The 22298-nt window shown below is 36.8% G+C and overlaps 1 protein-coding gene across 6 annotated transcripts; it reads left to right on the top strand.

The window, feature by feature from the left end:
- The first annotated feature begins 837 nt into the window (after positions 1–837).
- On the top strand, positions 838–21861 carry ccdc88aa (coiled-coil domain containing 88Aa). 6 transcript variants are annotated; one of them, XM_042725396.1, is made up of 27 exons: positions 838–1509; positions 2439–2539; positions 3576–3681; positions 5523–5592; positions 6500–6558; positions 6715–6798; positions 7155–7295; positions 7538–7704; positions 9338–9419; positions 9633–9791; positions 10193–10339; positions 10465–10606; positions 10797–11437; positions 11526–11653; positions 11772–11919; positions 12026–12184; positions 13334–13495; positions 13898–14175; positions 14325–14468; positions 15355–15541; positions 15762–15907; positions 17021–17113; positions 17204–17427; positions 18496–18579; positions 18826–19005; positions 19621–19686; positions 20558–21861. In XM_042725396.1, exons 1-27 carry the CDS (start codon positions 1450–1452, stop codon positions 21223–21225), a joined length of 4626 nt encoding a protein of 1541 aa, XP_042581330.1. In that variant the 5' UTR covers positions 838–1449; the 3' UTR covers positions 21226–21861. The 6 variants fall into 6 exon arrangements, with proteins under 6 accessions (XP_042581330.1, XP_042581329.1, XP_042581332.1 ...); XM_042725395.1 differs by having other exon boundaries at positions 17204–17538; XM_042725398.1 differs by lacking the exon at positions 18496–18579 and having other exon boundaries at positions 839–1509.
- The last annotated feature ends 437 nt before the right edge of the window (positions 21862–22298 follow it).

Here is a 22298-nt window from a genome sequence, read left to right as displayed (position 1 = left end):
ACAAAAAAACGAACTAAAGGGACGCGGAACTGAAGTCTTGTGTTCCGTGACAAGAAGAGAAGAAGAAGAAGAAGAAGAAGAAGAGAAAGAAAAGAAGAGAAGAAGAAGAAGAAAGAAGAAGAAAGAAGAACAAGAAGAAGAAGAAGAAGAAGAAGAAGAAGAAGAAGAAGAAGAAGAAGAAGAAGAAGAAGAACAAGAAGAAGAACAAGAACAAGAAGAAGAACAAGAACAAGAAGAAGAAAAACAAAAAACCATATTACCGCTGGGGGGAGTTGAGAGAAAAGCGCTCGAAAACAAATTATTTCTAATTCTTAACTCTTCCGCAAGGTGGCGCCAAAGCCTTACATTACATGTTAAGGGAGCGTGTCAAATAATATATATACATACATATACATATACATATATATATATATATATATACATATATATACATATATATACATATACATACATATATAATACATATACATACATATATATACATATACATACATATATATATATATATATATATAATATATATATATATATATATATATGTATGTATGTATGTATGTAGAGATATTAACAACACAATTTATCTATATAATGAGATATTAACATCACTGACTAACTAACCCCCCCACCCCCTTACACGAATAGCTCTGCCAGTACAGTTTAATGTTGGCCACCCCTCAGCAGAAGGATAATAGATATGGTCATTATTCTACTCATCCCTCATTGGTGACGATGTAAAGCCCAGACCGGGGCAGATTACACTCAATAAGCCTGCTATGATATTTTAACTGCTGATTTAGGGGGTTGACGGCTGTTGTTATGGTAACAGATTAAGGTCAGAGATGTACTAAACCACAGTTGCCATGGAATTACTGCTGTCCAGATCGGGCGGATGCTGTGGGACGGAAAATACATAAATACCTACTAAAACTTTTTCAATTAGGCCTTACATCTTTTTGGGATATTTAGCCTTGCTTTGATGAAGGAAGCACGAAAGTGCGCTAAATGTTTCGAGTTTACATTTAGTTATTAAAATCCCGTGTTATTTGGGTTCTAATGGCTGGTGGTTTTACTTTAAAACTTCACATGCACTAGTAAGTGAGGATGGCTCTCCAGTAGTGAACACCCTGCACGCGCACTGCAGTTTCGGCGTGATGTGTGAGCGGCACCGGAGGATGCTGCAGTACTGATGGAACATTTAAAAGGCAACATTCTGCGTTTATTTTCAATCTAATAACAGATAACAGTTTGTTGACGAGAAACGAGCTACGTGAATGTGAAATCCTGCATCGCCGTGAACTGCAGATTTTTCCCTTGTGCAATGATGCAGCTAGATGTCCTCTGCTCAGCTGCTTATGGAGAAGGGTAAACCTCCAGTGCTGGATTTATATGGATTTTATGTGTTTCTTCCAAGCGTGTTTCTTTCTATCGCTCTGATCGTGGAATATTAATATGGAGGGTGAGATTCCAGTCATATTAGAGCAGTTCATCAGCAGCCCTCTTGTCACCTGGGTAAGTTGCAGTTTTTAACATTGTGTTTTAAGCAAACATCAGATTCTGTTTGTATGTATAAGTCAAAGAACAAAAGCTATCATGACAATAATCTCTGTGGAAGATCAAGCTGTGTTTGTCATGACAACTGACAAACTCTAATGGATGCGAACAAATATTGTGTGTTTGTGTAGGTCAAATATGAAAAGGGGTTGTCAAACATTAAAATAATAATAATAATAATTTTTTTCATAAATATGTCTGTTATGCCAGATGACGATGAAACATTATTTTACCTATATTTTGACATTTTATTTTCACAAAAGTTATTTGGAACATCAAAGTAGACACTTTACTTTCATTTTATAAGCTTTCCATGAATATAAAATCACTTTTTTTAGTAAATTTAATTTGATGTGGGATGTCCCATATATATAACAATATAATGAAGATAATATATAACTCAAGTGATATCTCAATATTTATCTAAAAAGCTTATAATAATCTGTTCAGTGGAAGGTTCCATTCTGACAGCTTACTCCATTTACTGTAACAGCTTTCCCCATGATTGGGGCATGTTGTCACAAGAAAGTATAAACTATATAATGGTGAGCATATTTATGTAGCCAAGACTTTAAAGTATGTCTCTACCACTGATCTCTTTATTAGAAGTCATAAACCTGCCACAAGAAATATTCACACAAATGAAGTGTGGCGACCAGCCCAGACTTCACTGATAATTATATTTGTGCACTGTCCTTAAATCACCCTACATTGTGACTAATGAGTGCTTAAAAGTATGAACATTCCATGTAGTTTCTCAATATGATATATCTCAGTCTCACAAATGCCACAAAACTGCTTGTTTAATTGGGAAATTGTTGTTTAAAGAGCATGTCACACTGCTGTCACTTCATGACATGCCATTTTATTGTATCTGTGTTCCAAAGGTGAAGACATTCGGTCAGCTAGGTGACAAAGAGGGGAACATGCTCTCTGAATACACTGAATTAGTGGATGGCATATTCTTGAACAAGGTCATGAATCAAATGTAAGTATCCATTTGCACAGTTATATTATCCAAACACTCAGAATAGTAAGCATTTGATTAGCTGTTGAGCCTAAATTATTCATCCAAAGCAATTTAACACTAGTTGAGTGCTTTGCGTAAGGGCATATTGTTGAAAGGGTTCTCTCAGTGACTGTTCAGTTCACAGGTTGTCTCTACATGCGATCAAATTTGTGTGCCCCCATTCCAGACCCCATACTGTGAAGTTACCACCACCCTTCGGTGTCGTTTGCATGCAATATCGTGCAGTGTTGTAGACAGCATGTGTTTCAGCTTTTAAATGACTCATTCCATGCAGGAGACCCAAAACACTGTATGCTTTTTTCATGGTCATGAAGGAACACTTTGTAGTCGGTCCGTCAAACTGTTCGGCTGGACAGAATTTGGATGGGTGCATATGGATGGGTTGTTTCTGCCCCAAATTCTGTTTCCATCTCAGACAAAAATCCATAGCTGTATTTAAATGTTAAAACCTAAACATGCATTTCGTTGCCATTTAAAGGATAGTTAATGTCCAGAACATGTATTTTCAAAAACAAAATAATCTGTAGAGATGCAGAGGGAGTAAACCGTATAGTATCAAGCTGGCCACAGTAATCCCACAGATTCAGGGAGGCTGATGGATTAGAGCTTGATTGTAGACTATTTTTTGATGGTGGCATGGACAACATCCAAGACTGGAGTTTATTAAGGGAGAGCAGCGTTTAAGGTCACTGTGTCAAGACTCGGACCTTGAGCTGCTGAACTAGAAGAGTTAAAGTCTCAAGACTTGACCTGAACTGAATTCTGCTGCTTTTGCCTCTCTCTGTGTCTGCCTTAGTGTTGGCTCTCTGAGGAATGAAGTCATGTGGAAAAAAAAAGGGAATGAATGAACGGATTGTGTTTTGTTGCTATTATTACTCGTGCCCCTTAGTCCAGGTTAATGTACTAAACAGGTCTTCAGAAACAAGACGTCTCAGTTGCTTCTTGCTGAGTTGATTTTATATTGCAGGAATAAGTTCATGTCTTTTTTTCACAGAAATCCCAAAGGGACTGTTCAAGGTTTAAACAAAGTGAACAATGACGTCAGCCAGAGAGCGCAAAACCTCTCTGTTCTCATTTACCACATCAAATCATACTACCAGGTAAGGCACAGAGAAAATTAATAGTTCAATAAATAATAATAAAGTAAATAAATATAAAAACATTAAAAACGTTTATTAATAAATAAAATAAAATATAATTAATATAATAAAATAATAAGAACTAAAATATATATTTTTAAAAATAAAAAATAATTCCGGTTTAAGAACTGCTCTACCCATAATTCCTGAAAAGAAATCAGATAGTTAACATTATAGTAGAAAAAAATGTTAGGTCTGTAATTGTTTGAATATTTTGCAATAAACATCAAACATAATGTCTACTTGTAATTAATACTTACAGCTAATAGAGATAAAGAGATAAATACAGTATTTTTATTTTTTGTACATTGTTTCCCCATTTGTGATTCATCTCTGAGATTTGTTTAAAGGATATATACTGAAGAATCTTTGGAAATGAATGAAAGAGAGAAACACTACCAAAACCAAGACCACTTAAAATGGACTGTATTGCTCTCTGTACCCTATATACATTAAAAAAGTTGTATCTTTCAAATACGTTTTTTGCTACATGCAAGTTCAATGTCAAGTTCCCTTTTTACTATACTGGCTTCTGCATATTCCCAAATGGAGGCCATCCGGGTGGAAGGGCAGGATTTGAAGTCATACCCTAAAGTTCCTGCTACCAACCCTGCATCCTGCACATCTGTCCTTGTGGAAATAGCCTCGCCACCAGACCTACAAGCTCCCCTCAGAGAGGCTGGCCTAGATATCAGTGCGCCAAGCCAACATCTGTGTAATCAGTAGCTAGGAAACAGCAATGGCCCGGAGCAAAGCTGGAAAATGACCCATTTTACATCCCATGAGACCTGTCTCTCATGGTGCCGGCTAAAGCGGTCAAAGTTATGAAAGTACCCTAAAAAACAGACAAGCCAAATAATGGCCAAATAATTTTTTTTTTTTACTAGTTTAATTGGTGGAAATTATGGCATTGTAATTTGTCACATTTTCAAAATGCAAATCTAAATTCAAAGCAAAGGTGGGAAAATAAATACAAATACTTTTAAGATAATGTAAAATAGTGTGACAGAGTTGTTTGTGCTCAGCATCTTGAATCTTCAGAATTGACTTTATCTTCCCTTGAGTTTTGTTAGCCTGAGGAAATTCAGAGCATTCAATCACTGATCTAGCTTATTCAGCAAAACTGAAAACGATTTTGCCCAAGAAGAATCAGCATTAACCAATTCCCATATGGAAAAGGAACAGGCAAAGTAAGCCCACCCATACCCTTGTTGATTTGTCTTAGCATAACTTACACATTGAAAAGCCCTGGACATTCTGGGACATCTGCCTTCCACAAGGGGACGTTATTAAATAATGCTGTTTAATAATTACAGTAATAGTACTGTACACATTGTCATACTGATTTAGTCTGAAATGCTCTGTAATGAATTCTCTCAAACACTGTGGTTGTCTGGTTATGTGGCTTTTTAAGAAGGACTAATAAATCTTTTAGTGAGTGCAGTGTAATCTAACTTCTTGAATTACCTCTGCATTGGTCCTTTAATGTGTGTGTTTTTTTTAGAAATTAATAAGATTGCAGATGACGGTGACCACAACATTTGAGTTCATCTGAAGTACCACTTCAAAGTTTAAGAATTATCTTGATTTAAACCATCCCCCAAGTTTCCTGAAGTCTTTAAGACGTCTCTGAACAATTACCCCAGTCCCTGGCCCTGCCTGTAATTTACAGCTTAAAACGGTTGAATGCAAAGAAACTGATGGCAGCTGTGGTTGTTTTTGTTCTTGAATGAAACTCAGAGATGTGGATTTTTGGACAAGATTCTGCATATTTCCTCTCTCTTATCTCCTATTTACTGTAGGACACCCTGCATCAGCTGATTATGACGCCTCCTCCCAGTGTTCTGCTGCTGGGCAGGAACCCGCTCTGTGGTACGTCAGCTCTTTAAAAAAACAAATTCAGTGAAGAATAGTTCAAGACGCTTGAATCTAATGACCTGCACATAAGCAATCCATCAGGAGCTCTTACAGAAATCATAAAGCTGCTGTGTACATTTTTATTTTACCTTCGACTTTTAAAATACTTCCCTATCCCTCCCAATACCCAAGAGGTTTGCGCTTATAGATTCAGTTGTAATTGATATCTGTGATATCTTTCTTCAGCATAAAAAGTGTGCATATTGATAAACATTTATTTTGAATGACAGTATTTCCCTCATCTAAGTATGCTACCATGCAAAAGTCTGGAGTCACAAAATATTTTTTTTGTCTTTGCGAAAACCTTTATTTAGCAAAATTGATCAAAAGCGACAGTAAAGACATTTATTACAACAGATTTCTATTTTAAATAAATGCTTTTTGTTCATTAAAGAATCCATAAAAATATAAAAATATATCCACAAATATATATATGTATATATATATATATATATATATATATATATATATATATATATATATATATATCTTTTTTTTTTTTAAGTTTTCCAAATTAATAATAAGAAAAAATGTTTCATGAATAGAAATCTGCATATTAGAATGATTTCTGAAGGATCATGTGATACTGAATGCTGGAGTAATGGTGTTAAAATTCAGCTTTGCATCTCAGAAATAAATTACATTTCAAAATATATTCAAATACAAAACAGTTATTTTAAATTATAATAATATTTCACAATATTGCTGTTTTTACTGTATTTTTGATCAAATAAATGCAGACTTAGTAAGCATAAGAAAAACATCTTGGAGTGAACCAGATAATTGTGATCAAGCAGATTCAGGATAATTTCTATTCCATTGTAAAGCACTTGTTTTGACGAATGAAACTTTTTTTTTCTAGAGGAAGGTCTAGAAGAGATCAGGAAGTTGCTGCTACTGTTGCTTGGCTGTTCAGTGCAGGTAATATGTCACTGTGTGCACATCAATTCTATTAAAACGAGCACTTGACAATACATTTAACTTTTCTTTTCTTTTTTTTTCATTGTGCATTTTCAACAAAATGAAGAAGTGCCACTTTTAATATGCAGACCTAAAACTCTCTGTTGCTGTTTTCAGTGTGAAAGAAAAGAGGAGTATATTGAGAAGATACAAAGTCTTGATTTTGACACAAAAGCAGCAATCGCATCTCATATCCAAGAGGTACTGGAATAGACTACAAGAGACATAATTGCTTGGCAAATATGACACATATGGGCTGGCTGATTATCTGTATAGTCAGTTAGTAATTATATTTGATTGGACTTCTCAGGGAGAACTGATTAAAATCATGTCTGCCTGAAAGAAGCCACCTACAGGCATAATGAGTGTCTTAATACCTTAACAAGATAATACATCAGAAGCCCTTTTGTTTGCAGATTGTCATGTAACTTCTATGATCTTTTATGTACTTTCTTGCCAGGAGGTGTTTTGAATTGAGCAGTAGGTAGATGACACAAAATGCTGCACTTTTATAAACCTATACAAAATGATGGTTGAGACATGTTTTTGCACTCCAGGTGACTCATTGTCAGGAGAACGTGTTTGATCTGCATTGGTTGGAGATGGAGGGTCTGTGTCCAGAGGATTGGGAAAATCTCTGCAGAAGCATGAGCATTAACCTCAAAATGGTAGTGGACCAGCGAGACCGCCAATTTGAGGTATCTTCAAAAGTCATTTAGAAATTCTATTCCCCACTTTTCTAGGAGATGGTCATTCAGTTTCAAATTTTTTTATTGTGCTTGGCTGCAGTATGAAGGAAAAGAAGTATTAGCTGGTGTATGAAATGATAAACAGCCAGTGCATTCAACTTTAAATGGCTATTAGGTGAAGCCAAAACCGTTTAGTTGGCTAACTAATTGATTCTCTTGTCTGACCCCTCTCTCGCTCTCTCTGCTGGTAGGCCATCGTGGAGCTGATGCAGGGGAAAGAGACAATAAAGTCTGTAGTGTTTGGTGATGACTCCTCCCTCACAGAGTCCACCAGCAGCCGGCTCCCTTTATCCCAGCAGCATCTGGCACTAGAGCTGACGGATGCTAAAGCCAAGATCAAACGCCTCAGACAGGAGCTGTGAGCAAATGCGCACACACTAAAATGACCTACACATGCACAGATATGATGTATGATCAAACTGTTTATATGGGTAGTATATGATTGCAATCATTTTAGCAAGCAGAAAATCATGGTTCATGACAGTGTCTTCCTGTTTCAATAGAAAATATGTCAACACGGGAAAGAAAACTGCACTTTTATCAAGACATTTCCTGGGGTCTATAACAGTTAGTGATAGACAATATATTGGCAGCCATATCTGCATTCGTCAACATTCATGACTGAGCATTTTTATTATATTTTATTTTAAATTTTTAAATTAATATTGAAAGCTTATAATATTGGTGTCCAAAACAATATATATACAATATATAACTTCAACATTCTTCATGCAATTAATAATCATTCGCACTACACCAGAGTTCAAATAAATGTCATCTTGTACATTATCTTATTTTGCATTGATTTGCTTCACTGATTAATCTGTAATAGCTGGTTCTCTGGTTACGATAAAATGTTTGTAGGAAGCTTGCCCCAGATTAAATAGACCCTGGCACAGTACAGTCCACACCCATACTCCTCACACACTACTATCATCTTAGTGTAATAATACAAAAAACAAACAACCCCCCTCGTTTCCACCCATCCAGCCTTCTATCCATCTATTTTTTTCCATCCATCCACAAACCCACTGTACAGTACTGCTCACACTGCTGCATTCTTCAGCTTCTATTTCAAATGTATTCTCGAGCAGCAATTGAGTGTTAATGTCTGAACAAAAACAGCACAGCTTTCTCAATGTTTCAAAGTGAATATGTGATGTTTCGATCATCATTTATAAAAATAAGAATTCAGTTTAGTCAAAAGTCAGTTTCATTTGGGGATAAAGCATCTTTTGCAGTGAAAATTCTAGGCATACTGAGCTATGAAATAACTGAGTTTGGAAAATCAACGATCCGATAATTTTTTTTTTAGGTGATCATACTAACTTTCTGGTTTAAGTTTACAATAACATAAAATCTTAATTTATTAAAACATTATTTAATATTTTAATAAATGTGATATACTGATGTTATGTGTAAAATGCAATTGACTTTTGTTGTAATCTAACAAAAACACAGAGCACTATGCAGAAAACAGATCACAATGATTTTAAAATAACTTTCTGATTTTTGTGTAGCTAGTAAAAGCACATATGCACTGTAAAATGTATAGCGTGTGACATTATTATATGGATTAGACAAGAGCATGTGCACCTACTGTTTGACAATGGGAAATGCTCTTTATTAATGAACCAGCATTTATGAGGGCTATAATTTCTAGTGAGAATGCAAATGCATTTGCATTGTGCAGTTTTTTCATGTCAAAGTTGCAGGTTCGGTTCATCAATATTTTTTTTATCTTTGGGTATCAATAGGTGCCTCTTGTTTGGCTTGTGTGTGCTTGTAGTAGTTGTGCATTTGTGTACACACTTGCATTGGTTATATTTACATGTACGTACTTATGCTTATGTGCACACATATTTAGGTGTGCAGTTTTGTACTTGCCTGTTCTTCTCTGATTGAGTGACTGCATGTTAATCACTCTTCTGAACCTGTGTGATTATTGAATCTTTAAATCTTCCAAACATCTGTTTCCTGTCTTGCAACAGAGAGGAGAAAAGTGAACAGCTCTTAGACTGCAGGCAGGACCTGGACAATGTGGAGGCGGAGCTTAAAAGACTTCAGCAAGAGGTACTAAAAATAAAATATTTTAATATGTCTGATCTAAAGCTCCAACAATGAACTTTCACTTTTGTTGGAATTTATATTTTGCTACATGCACAACTTCAGAGCATTAACTTTCAAAAGATAAAGTCATATTTCTTAATAAATAGCTAATTTTTTTTAAAGTTTGTTTTTTTCTTTCTTGCTCTTTCTATCCCGTCTACTTTTGTCCGTGGTCAGAACATGCAGCTGTTGACAGATGCACGAGCAGCCAGGATGTACCGTGATGAGCTGGATTCAATGAAAGAAAGAGCCATAAGAGCAGACAAACTGGAGAGTGAAGTGGCTCGTTTCCGAGATAAACTTCACAACATGAACTTTTATAAAGTCAAACTGGAGGTGTGTATAGAACGATCTTTATGTGTGCATACAGTACCATTTAGAAGGTCGGGGTTGGTAAGATTTTTTTTAATGTTTTTGAAAGAAGTCACTTTGGTTCACCAAGGCTGCAGTTATCTGATCAAAAACTGTGAAAACACTAATACTGTGAAATATTACAATTTAAAATAAAATCATAATTTGTGATAGCAAAGTTGAAATTTTTACTCCAGTTATCAGCATCACATGATCCTTCAGAATTTGGTGCTTAAAAAATATAATTATTTGAAAAATATGAATTCTTTGATGAATGTAAAGTTCTAAAAAAGAGCATTTATTTAAAGTTTTGCTGATAAAAAGCTGTCCCCAAGCTTCTAGTGTATGTGCATATGCGTATGTTTTCTTCTTTTTGCTGTTGACAGGAGCTGAAGGAGGATAATCAGGTGTTGATGGAAAGTAAGGCCATGCTGGAGGAAGAGCTTCAGAGCGTCAAAGCACGATCTGACAAACTGCATCATCTGGAGAAACAAAACCTCCTACTAGACTCAAAACTTCATGACATGGAAGAGGTGAGGAAGAAGAAATGATTTCCATGAAAAGGGTCTGCCACAGTATTACTATGTATCATTTTCTGTTCTTGCCATTCCAAATTATTATTTTTTTCTGCTTGACTTGGTTGTCTAATGTGTTTTAGGAAAGAACTGTGGACAGAAGACGAATAGAGGAGCTGCTGGAAAGGAACGTCATCCTGGAGCTCTCTCAGAAAAGGAGTATGGAAGAATCACAACGTTTGGGCTGGGAGCTAGAACTTGCCAAGAACCCTCAACAGAATTCAGGTATATATAAACATTAGCTCTGGCAATTTGACAAGGCATCTTAAAAATGTGATGCTCGTGGACCATTGTGCCATTAAATAAGACCATATGCTACTCCATGAAACCAAGATCTTGCTATTACATAGAAGCACACAGTAGCTTGCAAAAAACTGTAAACTTGAATAAACCAAAAATGTGTCTATGGTTGTAGAGCTGAAGTCTTTGGGCCAAGAGGTAACTGAAAAGACGTGTAGCAGGTTGCTAAAACTGGAGAAAGAAAACCAGAAGTTGTTGAAGACCCTGGAAGAACTTCAAGGAACCAGTCATCCATTGGATGAGTTCATCTCTGAATCTAAACATATTGAGGAAAAATGTACTCCAGCATTTGCCAACATGCACAACAACCGAGTTATCATTAATACCAGCAATCAGTCCTTTGACACAGAACACCTGCATGCATCTTTGGAAAGTACAAATGGCAATCTTCATGGCCTTGAAGTAGAGCTCCATGAATTGGAGACTGAGAACCAGAGGCCTCAAGTCAATTTCAACCAAAACCAAGGACAAGGAAACATAGAAAACCAAGTTCATGAGAACGGACAACTGGAGCAAGATAAGAGTTGTCTGGTGAAGGAAAATCGGAGATTGCGGCAGCAAGTGAAGATCCAGGAGGCCTCATTGGATAGTAGCAACCTGAAGTTGGTGGTTCTTGAGAAGGAGAACCGTACCCTGGCTAAAAAGACTAACTATCTTAGTGAATCCTGTGCTAAGAACAAAGAGCTTGAGAAGGAAAACCAGGAGCTGATTCATCAGGCTGGAGCGGACAAGAGGATGTTGATGACATTAAGAGAGGTTACCACTACAGCGAATGCTTTGTAGATTATTACACTTTCTCAATATTCTCTTATTTTTTTCTCAAATTTACTGTTTTTCGCTCCAGGAGCTGCTGGACCAGAGGTTGAAATTGCAACAGAAAGAATCTGATCTTGAGAAATTGACTTATGAACTAGAGAGGATGAGGTTAAACCAGGAGACACGAATGGGAGATCACGAGGCTGGAGACCAGAGGTATGCAGACATTCACTTATACATTCAGAGAAGCCCAAGGTGATGCTTTTAAATGTCAGATTCCTTAGAAATGTCGAATGAGCACCTTTGTCTCTGTCTCCGTCACTCTCTCTCCCAGTCTCAGTCACTGTAAGCAGTTGGAGTCAGAGCTGGAGTCTTCTCTAATGAAATCCCTGAAGGTTAAGAAAGAGAGAATGGCTGCCCTCGAGGCTCGTCTGCAAGAATCGGCCAAGATAAACCAGCAATTGCGACATGATCTTAAAACTGTGAGTAGAAGCCAAGTCCAAAGCAAGATAGTTTACTTGGTAGTCATACTTGAATAGGGAAAGACCAAAACAGTCTAAATGTAGACTGTTATGTGATTTTTTGCAGGTCAAACAAAACTATGAGGCATTGCTTCAGAGGGATGAGGAGGAAAGGGCAGAGGCAGGACAGTGCTCTCCACCAGAGAGGACATTGCACCGAGAGAGTCAGGAGGCCACGTGGGCATTGCTTAAGCTCAAGGATCGTCTCATTGAGGTGGAGAGAAATGTGAGTCTCATGAAGGAGCCAGTGACAACAATCTGTTTAAATACTTAAGGAGGGATTTTAGCATGAAATAATGTTTTATTCCTGCTAAGCACCTTCATAATTTAAGCTGTGTTAAAGGGATAGTTCACCCAAAAATGAAAATTTGATGTTTATCTGCTTACCCCCAGGGCATCCAAGATGAAGGTGACTTTGTTTTTTCAGTAGAACACAAATTATGATTTTTAGCTTCAGGCGTTGCAGTCTCTCAGTCGTATAATGCATGGAAAATGGTAACAAAATCTATGCGAGTAAAAAAAAAAACATGCACAGACAAATCCAAATTAAACCCTGCAGCTCGTGACGATACACTGATGTCTAAAAAGACACAAAACTATCGGTGTGTGAAAGAAACTGAACAGTATTTATATTGTTTTTTTACCTCTGATTCACGTAATGTCCAAACTGTTAGAACTCTTGTGAACGCGCTTCACAGCAGCAAGCTGTAAATATGGCAGATCTCAGACTTATAAGTGCATTACTGCCACCTATCTCTCAAGTGGACCACTGACACTCTATCTACAATCTCAGTTAGGAGTGTCAGTGGTCCACTTGAGAGATAGGTGGCTGCCGGTAATGTACTTATAAGTCTGCGATCTGTCATAAAGCAAGAAGAAGAAGATGATGCCTCAGGCACCTGCTGCTGTGAGTTCTAGCAGTTTGGACATTGTGTGAATCAGAGGTAAAAAAACGATGTAAATACTGTTCAGTTTCTTGCACAGACCAATCGTTTTGTGTCTTTACACATCAATGTATTGTCACGAGCCGCAGGGTTTAATTTGGATTTGTCTGTGCATGTTTTTTTTACTCGCATAGATTTCGTTACCATTTGCAATGCATTATACGACTGAGAGACTGCAACGCTTGAAGCTAAAAATCATAATTTGTGTTCTACTGAAGAAACAAAGTCACCTACATCTTGGATGCCCTGGGGGTAAGCAGATAAACATCAAATTTTCATTTGTGGGTGAACTATCCCTTTAAAGATCTACATTTTTTGTCAGTAAATGAACGTTTGGGAGTCAAACTCACAACATTAGTGTTGTAAGCATCATGCTGTACTAGTTGAGCTACAGAAATCAGACATAGATGCCTTTGGTTTTTCTTATGCAGAATGCAACTTTGCAGGCCGAGAAACAGTCACTGCAAACACAACTGCAGACACTGCAGGTGCAGTCAGATGGGTTGCAGGCACAAATAATTGCATTACAGCAGCAGACGGCTTCGTTGCAGGAAAGCAATACAGCACTGCAGACACACAATGCACAACTGCAGGTAAGTCACATTAAACTTAAAGCTATCACCTTAATTGCACTGCTAATATTGCACATATTGGTATTATAAAATATGATAAAAGTTGCATATACACTACCGTTCAAAAGTTTTGGTGTGGATTGAGAAAGTTTCTTAGGTTTACTAATGCTGCATTTATTTGACCAAAAATACAGTAGAAGACAAATTGTGAAATATTATTAAATAACTGTTTCCTATTTAAATATATTATAAAATGTAAGTTATTCCTACACATATTCAAATAAAAATAAATACAATTAAAAACAATAATAAACACAATTTCTAAAAAATACTTTCTCTTAAACAATTCTAAATTAAACCATTAAAAATTCTATAATAAACATATGCGTTAAATAAAAGTATTAATTTCTTTTTTTCTCTTAGGTAGAGAAATCCACTGTAACTTCCCAGAATTCCTCTCTGATGGCTCATAATGCACAGCTACAGCGGGAACGGCAGAGTTCGGAGGCTGAAAGGGAGGCCGCGATACGGGAGAGAGAAGATCTGCGCACGGTTAATGAGCTTCTTCTCCGGGACCATGAGAGACTGAGCGTCCTGCATGAGAGACAGGCAGCAGAGTTGGAGGTGCTCTCTCACAGGTACTCCACGATGGAGAACAGTCACCGAACCCTGGAGATAGAGCACAGATCACTGGAGGACAGGTTAGTACATACACCATAAGATTAGTTTTTACAAGATGATGATTCCAAGTTCTGTGTAGAGATATAATACCACATATGTGTTTTATATATGTGCTGCTTTAGACAAGCACTATTAAACCACGACACTGTTCATGTCTGCCTGATTCCAGGTATAACACGCTACTTCAGCAGCGCGCTCAGCTGGAGGGGTTACAGAGAGCTCTCAGAGAAGAACAGCAGAAGATGCAGAATGAGATATGCACAAGCAGGAGCACAACAGCAGAGTGCCAAAGACTCCGAGATGAGAAAGACTGGTCAGTGTTGTGTGTCTTCAAATATGTTTGTTTGATTCCTTGGTGTAGAGTACAGACAACAGTACAGAAAACAGCTGTCACACTGAGGGTAAAGGGGATTGATTATGTTTTAACCCCTTATGGTCATGGCCTGCAGAGGAATTTCTTTTTCACTAAAATGCTAGTTAATGTTATCGCATTGGACTAAAACTTACTGACTTTGCTTATACAGGTTAAAACAATTTCCTTCCTAAAACTGGATAATTTTTATAATTTTGTATTTTTGTGATTTTTTCCCCCCAACTTGTTACACTTTTACTGGTGTTACCAGACTAGTCTACAAAATATTGCTTATAAATCTTTTATCATGCTATATTATTTTCAAATATTGAATTTAGTCTTTTTATCAACTTGTTTTCTTTCAATTTGCACAGTTTTACTATTTCTTTTTGGAACTGATTGATTGTAGGCCTCATTAATCTTAGCTTATGCACATCCATTTTCGAGTGAACATTATCCACAAATAATGTTTTTTAATTTTTTTACTAAAATAAATAAATAAAAGAGGTGCATAGCTCTTCAGTCAGTTCCAAAAAGAATCACAAAACCTGTACTGACTGAAAGAAAACAAGTTGACAAAAAGATAGAATCCAAGAATTGGTGATAATATAGCATAATGAGAAATTTACAAGCAGTTGTTAAAAAGGCAGTCATTTTTTAAAAGGGAACACCAACGTACATAGAGGATTTTCAGTGTAAAAATTGCAAACATTCTATTTTAGAGCTAGTGTTAATCTACAGTAATATAATCGCCTTAATATATAAATATAAATATTAGGTTGTATAATATATGAATAGAAAAAAGGGTTCCACATCTTTGAAGCACTGTGCTTTATCCTCATCCCAGGCTGAATCAAACCTACCAGAAGCTGCTGGCAGAGAATGGGGAACTTCAAGTTGAGCACAAGAGCATAAAGAGCCAGTTGAACTCCTGCAAACTGGAGCAGACACAGCTGGAGTCAGAGCTGTCCAAACTCAAGGAGCAGAACCAGCAGCTGGAAATCACCAGCATTAAACTGGTCAACCAGTGTGAGGTGCGTAGCAGTTCACTCAACCAGAGCAGAATGTCCTTGGAAGACTTTACTTCCATCTTTTACACACCTGCAGATCATGTCATCATCCATGCTGGTTTATGCTGGTTGATACTGATAGGAACAGGACAAAGTCTTGCCATCTGAACTTTGTTGCATTTCAAACAAAACTACTGATTAAATAAGTTCATGATGAATCGTCTTCTTTTGTGCATCCGTTCAGTTGCTGACCCAGCTGAAGGCAAACTTGGAGGAAGAGAACCGTCACTTGCTGGACCAGATCCAGAGCCTGATGCTGCAGAACCGAACCCTGCTAGATCAGACCATAGAGAGCAAGGACCTGTTCCATGTGGAGCAGAGACAATATATGTGAGAGACATTTGTTTTGTCTGTGCAGCATAGAAAGCAGTTAAAGACAGCTTATTAATATTCTGAAAAATCTGCATAGCAGTGGTTCTCACATTATGATTTATCACCCAAGTTATTTATGCATAGTTAGGATAACACAACAAATAAATTATTAAAGGGAAGACAAAACAATTCCCATATCTTTAGTTGTTGACATCAATGCCTGTGCAGAAATTTAGCACAAATTTATCTGCTGCTTGGTTGAAGCCAATCAAATTACGTAGATGCCAACATGGGCAGGTTCTTCGACATTCCTTTAATCCTCGAAAACCATAAACAAAACTATGCAAGGTCAAAAAACATAACCCAGACGACAATAAATATGGGTTGACTTGCAGATAAACATGGTGTGTGCTGACCACCATTTGTTTTGTGCAGCGAATTAATAAGAGCATGAACTTTTTAGGAGCATGACATTTTTGTATATTTTTCTATAATAAGTAACATAACTGAATGCAAAATCTGAGAAAGAAAGAAAAAGCGGTCTCTTAACTAGTGAACTGGGGCTTCAAGATGACTTAAAATGAGACAAAACAAGCATTAAAATTAAGCTAAAACAACTTAAAATCAATAGAGTTCCCCTTCAACAAACTTTTTTGTCTTTGAAAAATCAGTATTTTTAACTAAAACTAAAACCATAAAAAAAATCTGTTACATGAAATAAAATAAACTTTCAATGAAATTTAATATTAAACAAGTAAACTTATTTTCAGCTAGTTGCCAAACCAGAATAACTAAAATTAAAATGTAAATAAAAAATGTATAAAAACTATATAGATATACAAATCTATAGATAATATAGATTAAATAATAATAATAATTATAAAAAAACGAAAACATAAATTTTAATTGAAATGAATTAAAACTGAAAAAATAAAAATGTAAAAAACTAAATATATATAAAAAAACAGCTTAACAATATTTTATTGGGTAGAAAATGCAAGTAAAAATATCTGTAAAAAGTAAATCGTTATCAGCTGGAAAATTTAAATTCAATCAAAAAGACTGAAAACTTTTGATGGCACATTATGGCATGTAAGCTCTAGATTAACTGTAATGTTTTTTTTTTGACAGAGACAAACTGAATGAACTCAGAAGGCAGAAGGAAAAGCTGGAAGAGAAAATCATGGATCAGTACAAGTTCTATGACCCATCACCACCACGCAGGTACCATCTCATGAAGATAAGTAAACAGAAGAATACTACAAAAAAAAAACACAAACAATATTTCCATCTTTAAACACTTAATCAATGTAGACGGGGCAACTGGATAACGCTGAAGATGAGGAAGCTGATGAAGACGAGGACTCGAGATCAGGAGCATGTTCGTTCCTCAACTCCGCAGCTCCGCTCCGAGTCATGCGAGGGTCTGGATGACCTGCGCTGCAACGACAACGGCTCCTCTGTGGGTTCCCAGGGCTCTGAGGAATCTGCTTCCAACTCCCTTAATGGTGACACCGTGTCCCCTAAGAGGAGCAGCAGTGAGTATAACCTCAGTTACATGAAACTGTCAGAGTCCAGCCATTCCAGCCAGGAACATCCAGATACAAGCCACTCGGTCAGCAGCAAACCCTTCATCCCAACATCCCAAGGTCAGGAGAAGGAGAAAGGAACAATTTGTGGCAGACGACTGTCATGGGGTGGCCAAGCAAAGGATAGATACCATAGTAATTCACCTCTGCTGATTCAAAAACTCCTCAAATTCTGCCCTAAGCAAACCTCCCACAGAAAACTAAAAGAAGAGTTCAGTTCTTCAAAATAAACACTTATTTTACCTGATTTTCCTGATTTATGTGAAGTCTGTGTGTCTATTATCTGCTTTGGTCCTCCATTCTTTTCCACACAATATTTCGGTAACACTTTATTTTAAGGTGTCCTTGTTACACGTTACATGTACTTACAATTATAATTGCAATAAATTATGCATAATTACATGCAAGTAACCCTAACATGTACTACATGGTCCTACATGTACTTAATTAATATTACTCAGTACTTAAATGTACAATTACACTCTGATGTACAAGGACACCTTAAAAAGTGTAACCAATATTTATTGTTTTTAAAGGGGTCATATCATGAGGAATCAAATGTTGCTTGAGATAAAAGAGCTTTATGAAAACATACTGTACTTTAATTTTTCAGAACTCTGAACTCTGATGTCAGAAATTCAGTCAAGCAATGCAAGTCAATAGGGTTTAAAGCACAAAAACAAACAAATCATATTAAATATATATATATATATATATATATATATATATATATATATATATATATATATATATATATATATATATATATATATATTTTTAATGAAGTGGCCTCTTTAAAACAAGAAATACATGTGTAATAAAATCATAGAATTTAGCAAAATGTCTTAAAATTCCAAGTAGGTATCAAAAAAGATGAATGATGTATGTGTCTGTGGTTGTTTTGTGATTTTTTCATGTTTTTTTCCTTCAAAAGTATTTCCTTCTTTTACAAACTTTCTTATTGTCATGTTTTTCCTCCTTCATTTCCTGTCTTCGTATTTTCCATTGTGGTGATAGTCAGCACCCTGAAAATGTTTCATGTTAAGCGTAACAAACCAAAGGATAAAGACAAAGTCAAGTCTCTCTTCCGCCGATCTCTGTGTAAGACCTCACATCCTGTCTTTCCTGTAACAGCTGTGCCTTCACTCTCAGTGCTTTTTATTTGAATACATGATAAGATTAATAATCATCAGCCATTAGAGCTTAAATATTAGCAAAACTGTTTTTATCATTTTAGAAGTAAATCAACGCCTTTTATTCTTCAGTGAAGAGAAAATGCCTCAAGACAAATGAGCCCCTTAAAACTCATCTCATGTCATCTTCATGTCTTGTCATGTTCCATCTCAGCCATGAATGACCTGCTGCAGTCGGAGGGATGTTTGGATGAGGACTCTGGGAAGCAGGGAGATCAGCCAGAAGAGCAAATAATGCTGCACGCCATTGCCATTTCAAAAAAACACTCCACATCATCATCATTATTTCATCACTACTCTTCCATAGACAATCATTCAATAATCTGTAATCAAGGTACAAGGTCAAAATGCACATTATTCATTTATCTGTCCTATTTTTGGATCCTGCCATCCACAGCACCTTAGAAACATGCCAAAAACCATACTAAACACCTTAATTGCAATGAAACATTTTGACAACCCAGAAAACTATAGCAACTATAAATCAATATACTGTAGGACAAAAACCACTCAGAACACTGCATAGCAACACCTTGGCAATCCAGAACACAATAACAACAGGCTAAGAAACACTAAAGTTGTGTCCCAAATGACACACTATATACTATGTACTTACGCACTCAACCTTGTAGGGCATAGAATAGTGCACAATTATGTGAATTGAGATGCACCTTTTAGCAACTCCATAGAAATGCCCTGGCAACCACTAAAAGTACCCTAGCAACATCCTAAAAGCCACTCACCTTAACAACAGCAAAGAAACATTCTGCCAACCAATAACGTTGTATTGCAGCCACAACTTTCGCATGGGCAAGCACCATTTCATCGCTTTGGTGCTTCGCTGCTTATTAGTAATTATCCACCTTTGATACGTCTGTCTTAAAGAATAACTGGAATACAGTTTATATCAAGATTATCTAACTACCTGTCTACACATCTTTTCTTTTAGGTAAAGATTTTCAAGGAGACACAATTCCACCAAGGAACGCAAATGGCACTGAAGGCCAAGATAATGGTAAGAATTTGTTGGTAGACTACACTTTCCGAGTTATGCATGATCCCGTTGAACTTAAAGGATAAGTTCACTTCCAGAATGGAAATTTCCTGATAATTTACTCACCCCCATGTCATCCAAGATGCACTCTGATCCAAGTCATTTTTCTTCAGTCGCAAAGAAAATAGTTTTTTTTTTTTTTTTTTTTTTTTTTTTTAACATTCCAGGAATTTTCTCCATATAGTGGACTTCAATGGTGGCCAACAACTTGAAGGTCTAAACTGCAGTTTCAATGCAGCTTCAAAGCTTCATTGCGTAATCACGCTGCAAAGTTCATGCATGGTTAGTTCTACTTCTGTGTACCTTGGTTCAAAAAGGTAGGGTAGGGTGAAAAATCTCATTTTCTACTCCAACTACTAAACTGTCCTTCATTGTCATTTTACTTTTTTTTTTGTAAAGGCCGTTTGACTTTCTTTGCACGTTCCCTATGTAAACACTAGTTGGTACTTCTGCCTATGCGTCACGCGTGCATGATTTTCATGATTCATGAGGTCAAGCTAGTGCAATACAAGCATTTGTGGTTAAAAAGTATATAAAGTATTTTTCTTAGAAAGTGACCAATCGTTTTGCTAGATAAGACCATTATTCCTCGGCTGGGATCGTGTGGAGCCCTTTGAAGCTGCACTGAAACTGCAATTTGGACCTTCAACCCATTGACCGCCATTGAAGTCCACTACATAGAGAAAAATATTTTCCTCAAAAAAGTTTATTTTCGACTGAAGAAAGAAAGACTTGGATCTTGGATGACATGGGGGTGAGTAAATTACCAGGAAATTGTCATTCTGGAAATGAATTTCTCCTTTAAACTTCCTCTAATTTACATTTTCACCAGGCCTGAATGGCAAATCGAGTCGTGCCCCAAGCGTGAGCAGTGGCGAGTTCAACATTAGCCTGGAGAACGAGGCCTGGTCCAGTGATAGCAGCCCCCTTCCGGATCCACTCTCGTCCAGACGGCAACGATTCAGTGACTCCCCTTCCCCAGCCCGACCCAACCATGAGGATCTCAGGCAGAGCTACAGCTCCTCAGCGAGTGGAGTACGCAGAACCAGCAGTGGGAGATCCGCTGGAGAACGTTCAGCCCAAAAGATGGACAAAGCAAGCATTGGACTGTATAAAACTCAAAGTGTGCAAAGTACAGAGTCTAAACCTGCTCTTGAGATGCAGGGGAAGTCCTCCTCCGTATCGGGCTGTTTGAACTGCTTTGCCACACCGATGCGAAGCCCTAAAACAGGCCAGGCTCTGTCCACTCTCCCCCGCGCCAGTTGTGTCATCTCAACATCAGAGGGCAACAGTCGACGTGCCAGTGTCCATAGCACTATGTCAGTGAAGTCAGTGGGATCGGTGTCAAGTAAGACCGGTGCTGAACCTCAACCTGACCCCAGTGATGAGGTATTAAAAGAAAGCCCTGACTTGGAGGAGGAAGAACCCAAACCAGAACAGCTTTTTGATTCCCCATTCACCATTGATTCGGTCTTCACAAACACAATTTTCAGTGAGTGAAGATGAAATGATTCCAGTTAGAAAGGCTTCTATGTAAACCTCTTTACTGAAATCATACCAGAATCATATAAATACAAACATCTTATTCTGACCATGTGAAAGGCAACTATGCACTATGATTATGCCATCTGTCAGGAAGCCAGGAAACAATCCTCGTCCTTGAACAATCCTCAACTACGGTCCTTTTTTTTCTTGGTTAGGACACATGTATATTTTTTCCCCTATCACTCCATATTTTGTCTCCTAATCTTTTTTGTTTGCATTTTAACTATGTGTTAACTGATCCTATGTTTTTATTATTATTATTATTATTATTATTATTATTATTACATGCATGAAGGTTAAATCTGAAAAATGAAAATTAAATACAAGTGTCCCTCTGAGCATGTAGCATCAAAACTACTGTGGTTAATTTGTTCCGAATACTGTATATTACAGTCATTTTCCTTTTCGCAGTATAGAAGAGCAGTATTTTTAGCTGAAATGCACCTTGTGTTTGTTAAAAACCAGTAAATTTCTCAAGAGTACCTGTGTATCTTGCTTCATCATGTTTTCCTTCTAACGTAATAAAACCTTCTAGTTGTGCTGGTTTGTGCTCATGTTTCCTATTTGTAAGCAGGTTTGAAATATAAATAAAAAGACCACGATTTTGATTAATAATAAAGGCTCACTATAGACAATGTGGTTTTTGGTGACTTTGGTTGCTCAGTAAGTTGAAATTTTCATTCAGTGAAATACCAGGACGTTTTCTGACATATAGGAGACATTTGAACACTAAAAGGTAATCGTTTAAAGGTATAAATGTAACATTTTAATTGGATCTTAAGTACAAATAGAAATCCACCCCAGCAACCAATGTTTTTCCTCCACTAAGCGCAAACAACTGTGATTGGTTCATCCTGACAAGAGCTGAGAAAAGTAACAGGTACCATGCGTCTTCATATTTACAGCCATTTTTAAACAATTTAAAAAATAATGTTTCATAAAATAACAAAAACACATAAAACGCAAGCAAAAACTACACAATAAAGCATGCTTGCACAAACAAGAGCTTCGTCTTTGTGAAGCTTCCA

Source organism: Cyprinus carpio, chromosome B6 (genome assembly GCF_018340385.1).
Source record: "Cyprinus carpio isolate SPL01 chromosome B6, ASM1834038v1, whole genome shotgun sequence".
Lineage (NCBI taxonomy): Eukaryota > Metazoa > Chordata > Actinopteri > Cypriniformes > Cyprinidae > Cyprinus > Cyprinus carpio.
This window is presented reverse-complemented; position numbering and strand designations above follow the sequence as displayed.

What these genes read in the sequence shown, in the direction of transcription:
- ccdc88aa (XM_042725395.1), top strand. Translation starts at nt 1,450, where the DNA reads ATGGAGGGTGAGATTCCAGTCATATTAGAGCAGTTCATCAGCAGCCCT. An exon ending in AACTGGTCAACCAGTGTGAG is followed by an intron (nt 15,542 to 15,761) that starts GTGCGTAGCAGT and finishes GCATCCGTTCAG; the next exon opens with TTGCTGACCCAGCTGAAGGC. An exon ending in GTGGAGCAGAGACAATATAT is followed by an intron (nt 15,908 to 17,020) that starts GTGAGAGACATT and finishes TTTTTTTGACAG; the next exon opens with AGACAAACTGAATGAACTCA.